The 5,045-nt window shown below is 49.2% G+C and overlaps 1 protein-coding gene across 8 annotated transcripts in view; it reads left to right on the top strand.

Annotated features, from left to right (window-relative positions):
• CHFR (checkpoint with forkhead and ring finger domains) overlaps window positions 1-5,045 on the top strand; it is a 38,743-nt gene that overhangs the window by 4,633 nt on the left and 29,065 nt on the right. For all 8 annotated transcript variants that reach the window (XM_017895641.1, XM_017895640.1, XM_017895644.1 and 5 more), the window contains exons 2-3: window positions 174-273; window positions 4,193-4,302. In XM_017895641.1, the coding sequence (XP_017751130.1) occupies window positions 174-273; window positions 4,193-4,302 (210 nt within the window). The remainder of the gene's footprint in view (window positions 1-173; window positions 274-4,192; window positions 4,303-5,045) is intronic.

The raw sequence follows: 5,045 nt of genomic DNA, 5'->3' as shown, positions 1-5,045 counted from the left end.
CTCCCAAAGTGCTGGGATTACAGGCTTGAGCCACCGCGCCCGGCCAAGTGTTTTTCTTACATAGGTACAAGGGGGATCCTGAGTTTGAACCACATACTTTGGTAAAGCAAAGGGCATTAGGGTTCATAGTTACCATGGTCATATTCCATGTCATCCCACCCTGTCTTTTTTAGGTTGCGACCTTTCGTTCCCTGGCAATAAACTGGTCTCTGGAGATCACTGTAAAATTGTAGTGGATGAAAAATCAGGCCAGGTGACACTGGAAGATACCAGGTGAGTACGTTCTGAGCTTCTTTTGGTGTGTCTTCTTGTACCTTAAGAAGCCTGACTCCGTGCTAGTGTGCTGTGTGCCGCGGCTGGGGAGGAGAAGAAATGCTGTCTTTAATGTGATAACAGCAGCTCATTTTTATAACACAGCACAGTCATGTGTCCCTCAGCAACAGGGATACAGTCTGAGAAATGTGTCGTTAGACAATTCCATCATCTTGCAAACATCATGGAGTATACTTAAACAAACCTGGATGGTATAGCCTACTACGTACCTGGGCTACATGGTACAGCCTATTGCTCCCAGGCTGGAAACCTGAACAGCGTGCCCCTGTACTGAATGCTGTAGGCAGTGGTAACACAATGGTAAAAGTATTTATCTATCTAAACATAGAAAGGGTAATACCCTAGTAAAAATAGGATATTTTAGTCTTAGGGGACTACTACCACATATGCATCTATTGAACAAAGCGTTATTATCAGGCCGGACGTGGTGGCTCACCTGTAATCCCAGCACTTTGGGAGGCTGAGGCAGGCCGATGAGGTCAGGAACTCGAGCCCAGCCTGGCCAACATGGAGAAACCCCGTCTCTATTAAAAATATAAAAATTAGCCGGGCATGGTGGCGGGCACCTGTAATCCCATCTACTCAGGAGGCTGAGACAGGAGAATCACTTGAACCTGGGAGGCGGAGGTTGCGGTGAGCCGAGATGCGCCATTGCATTCCAGCCTGAGAAGCGAGTGAAACTCCGTCTCAAAACAAAACAAAACAAAAGTTATTATCTGGGACATGACTGTGGTTAATTAGGCTCCCAAGGTAGAAGAAGATGTATTTCCTGGTTTCCAGGATGGGACATTTAGTGACACTTTGGTGTCTATGACCCTTCTTGAATGCATTCAAATTAAATATGTCTCAGAAATAAGACTTAAAAGATGCTCATAATTTTTAGTTCTTGCAAGCCTATTCAGGTTTGATTTCTTTCCCTCAAATCCAAAATCGTTTTTTAAAACTAATAAATTTTGTTCTTGTACAACTTAAGTACAGATTGAGTATCTGAAATGATCAGGACTGGAGTGTTTAGATTTTGAATTTTTTCAGATTTTAGAATATTTGCATTATAATTACCAGTTGAGCATGTCTGATTCAAAATTCTGAAATGCTCCAGTGGATATTTTTTGCGTGTCTTATTGGTGCTCAAAAAGTTTAGGATTTCAGATATCTGATTAGGGACATTCAGCTTAGGGATATTTAACTTAGAAAGTGGAAAGCTTTCCAAAATCCCATCCATACGTTAGAAATGCGTGTGTGGGTATATATATTTTGCATAAATGCGATTACGCTACACATACTGTTGTAGCGTCAGCTTTTTTCTTTTTTTTTTTTTGAGATGGAGTTTCACTCTGTCACAGGCTGGAGTGCAGTGGTGCAATCTCGGCTCACTGCAGCCTCCACCTCCCAAGTTCCAGTGATTCTCCTGCCTCAGCCTCCCGTGTGGCTGGCATTATAGGCACGCACTGCCACACCCAGCTAATTTTTTTGTGTTTTTAGTAGAGACGGGATTTCACCATGTTGGCCAGGCTGGTCTCAGACTCCTGATCTCGGGTGATCCGCCTGCCTCGGCCTCCAAAGTGCTGGGATTACAGGCGTGAGCCATGGCGCCCGGCCAAGCTTTTTACACTTACAGTGTTGTGTGGAGCACTTCACATGTCCCTGCGTCTGCATCCATCTCATCTTCTTGTCATTTTAGGATAGTTTCTTTGTCACTTCCCTTATTGGTGGACATTTATTGTTTTGACTTTTTGTTACTATAAATAACACTGCAGTGACTCTTTCCCAAACTCTGCTTTCATGTCTGTTTTCTTGGGATGATTCTTGGAAGGGAAGCCTGTGTCGGTGTCACTCAGAATGTGCCTATTCCGTTTTTTTTTTTTCTTTTTTGAGATGGAGTCTCGATCTGTGGCTCAGGCTGGAGTGCAGTTGGTGTGATCTCGGCCCACTGCAACCTCCACCTCCCGGATTCAAGCGATTCTTCTGCCTCAGCCTCCTGAGTAACTGGGCTTACAGGTGCATGCCACCACGCCCGGCTCAGGTGGGGTTTCACCATGCTGGCCAGGCTGGACTTGAACTCCTGGCCTCAGGTGATCCACCTGCCTCAGCCTCCCCACGTGCTGGAATTGCAAGCGTGAGCTCCCGCACCCAGCCAGAATGTGCGTCTTTTAGGTCTGCTGCAAGTGGCAGGCAGTCTTCTAGCAGCATGTGGAGAGTGTGCTGTTCTCACTGCAGGGTTGGCAGGTGGTCTTCTAGCAGCATGTAGAAGAGTGTGCCACGTTCTTGGCAGAGGTGGGCTGAAGGGGAGGGTTGCTCAAGCAGAAGGAACCACATGTATGGGAGCCCCCGAGCATGAGCAGGGCCATGTGGTCAGAGCGTGTGGTGAGCAGCAAAGTCGCATGAGGGAGCCTGAGAGCAGTGAGGAGTCATCGAAGGGGTGTAAGCGGAGGAGTGAAATAATCAGATTTTTGTTTGGAAAGAGCAGGAGGATGAGTGATGACTGCAGTCGCCCCTCGGCATCTGGGGGGATTGGTTCCAGCGCCCCTGCATGCACCCAAATCCGTGTGCACTCCAGCCTCGTAACCAGCCCTGCAGAGCATGAGAACACAAAGTCACTCCAGTTCCAGTGCCCCTGATGCACCCAAATCTGTGTGTACTCGCGCCCCGTAGCCAGCCCTGCGGAGCACGAGGACACAGAAAGTCAGTCCGGCATGTATGTGGGGTTCACTCCCTCTCATTGAAAAGAACCCGTGTATAAGTGCATCTGCACCTGTCATTGAAAAGAATCCGTGTATAAGTGCACCTGCACAGCTCAAAACCGCATCTTCCAGGGTCAGCTTTGTACTGCAACAGCAGAACTCAGGCACACACAGCCACTGCCTGGTTTTGAAGGTTTTACGGGGAGACGGCCATGGCAGTTCATTTGCTTACTGTCTGCATTTGCTTTCCTGCTACAGACGGCAGAGCTGAGTAGTGGCAGTGGTGACCGGGTGACCAGGTGATGGCAAAACCTACACTGTTGACCCTCTGTTTACAGAATCGTTTGCCACTCCCATACCTCAGCAAACTGTGGTGGTCACTAGGATGTGAATTCTGTCCACTGCTGGGGCCTCGGGAGTGAGGCTGCAGAGCTGAGGCCTGTGTGGTTTGGCTGAAATCCGTCATTTTGTTCGGTTGCCATTTTGTGTGTCGGGTATGCTGTGCTCTTGGACCTTTGTCACCTGACCAACAGCTAATTTCCCATCAGGTCTCTGCTCAGAGGTCCCCAGGAGGCACTTCCTGCCCCACCAACTTAGCCTTCTCCTGTCTGTCCCTGGGTCAGCAGCATCTGAATTGGCCTCTCCCAGGGCAGAGTGCCTCGAGGGGTTTGGCAGCCAGACCACAGGCTCTGAGCGCAGGGCCATGTCCTGCAGCTAATGGCCCGGCATTTATTCCACTTCTGCCCAGAGCCAGTCTCTTGGGAGGGATCAGTACTTATTGGAGACATGAGCTCACCGGGGTCATGATGGCTGCAGGGAACGGAACTGTGGATAGTGCAAGTCCAGCTCAGGGGAGGCTGGAAGTGGGAGCACCACACTGCAGATAAGGCCTCCGGGTCCAGTAGGAGGAACCCAGGCCTGCAGCAGCAGAGCTGCCAAGCACGTGAGGAGGTGTGGTGGTGACTGGTTAGGCTGTCAGTGAGGGAGAAGTGGGTGAGCCATTTCTCGAGAGAATGGTGAGGGGTGCATGGATGTGTGCATCGTTACATATTTATGCCGTTCCTATGAGTATTTCCAGAATGGTCATATTGAGCTGCCTTGCTGATGGTGCTAGAAAAAAAATCTCGTAACTCCAAGTTACTTTAAGTAGAATAAATTGTGTTTCTGTTTTTTTACAGCACCAATGGAACAGTGATTAACAAGCTGAAAGTTGTTAAGAAGCAGACGTGCCCTTTACAGAGTGGGGATATCATCTACTTGGTGTACAGGAAGAATGAACCGGAACACAGTAAGAGCGAGGAAGGCTTGCCAGGGTCAGACCCACACAGGGGTGCGCTCGAGGGCGCGCTCTGAGTGTTCCTTCTGGCTACACCCCTTCCCGTAGGAATGTTCCTCCCGGCTACACCCCCTTTCTCGCTCACGTGGGTTCCTGTTGTGAATAGTGTCTGTTGAGGAGTGGGAGCGTCCACTTTGCAGCCTGAGTCCAGCCATTCCTCGGGAATACCACCGTGGCCTTGAGCAGCCAGTCCCAACATGGCAGCCACAGAGAAACTCATGGGGATGGCTTAGGTTCTACAGGAGAAGAACTTGAGTTATGGGGATAAAACCTAGGACCAGGGGTCTGGAGGCCACTGATGGTTCTGCTTTTGGAGACCTTACAAGAAACATCAAAGGTTAGACTGGATTCCAGTAAGTTTTTTCAGCTCCAGAAGTCTGCGTTTTTGTTTTGTGGAAGAACGGTGTAGGACGAGGAAAATTATGGGAGTCCTTCCAAGGTCACCCCTGAAATCCTTTTTTTTTTTTTCAGATAGAGTTTTGCTCTCGTTGCCCAGGCTGGAGTGTAATGGCGTGATCTCAGCTCACCGCAATCTCCACCTGCTGGGTTCAAGCGATTCTCCTGCCTCAGCCTCCCAAGTTAGCTGGGATTACAGGTGCCCGCCACCACACCTGGCTCATTTTTGTCTTTTTAGTAGAGAGAGAGTTTCACCATGTTGGCCAGGCTGGTTTCAAACTCCTGGCCTCAAGTGATGC

Source organism: Rhinopithecus bieti, unplaced genomic scaffold, assembly GCF_001698545.2.
Source record: "Rhinopithecus bieti isolate Rb0 unplaced genomic scaffold, ASM169854v2 scaffold_27038, whole genome shotgun sequence".
Taxonomy (NCBI): Eukaryota; Metazoa; Chordata; class Mammalia; order Primates; family Cercopithecidae; genus Rhinopithecus; species Rhinopithecus bieti.
The sequence above is the reverse complement of the archived record's forward strand: the minus strand, read 5'-3'. Positions and strand labels throughout refer to the sequence as shown.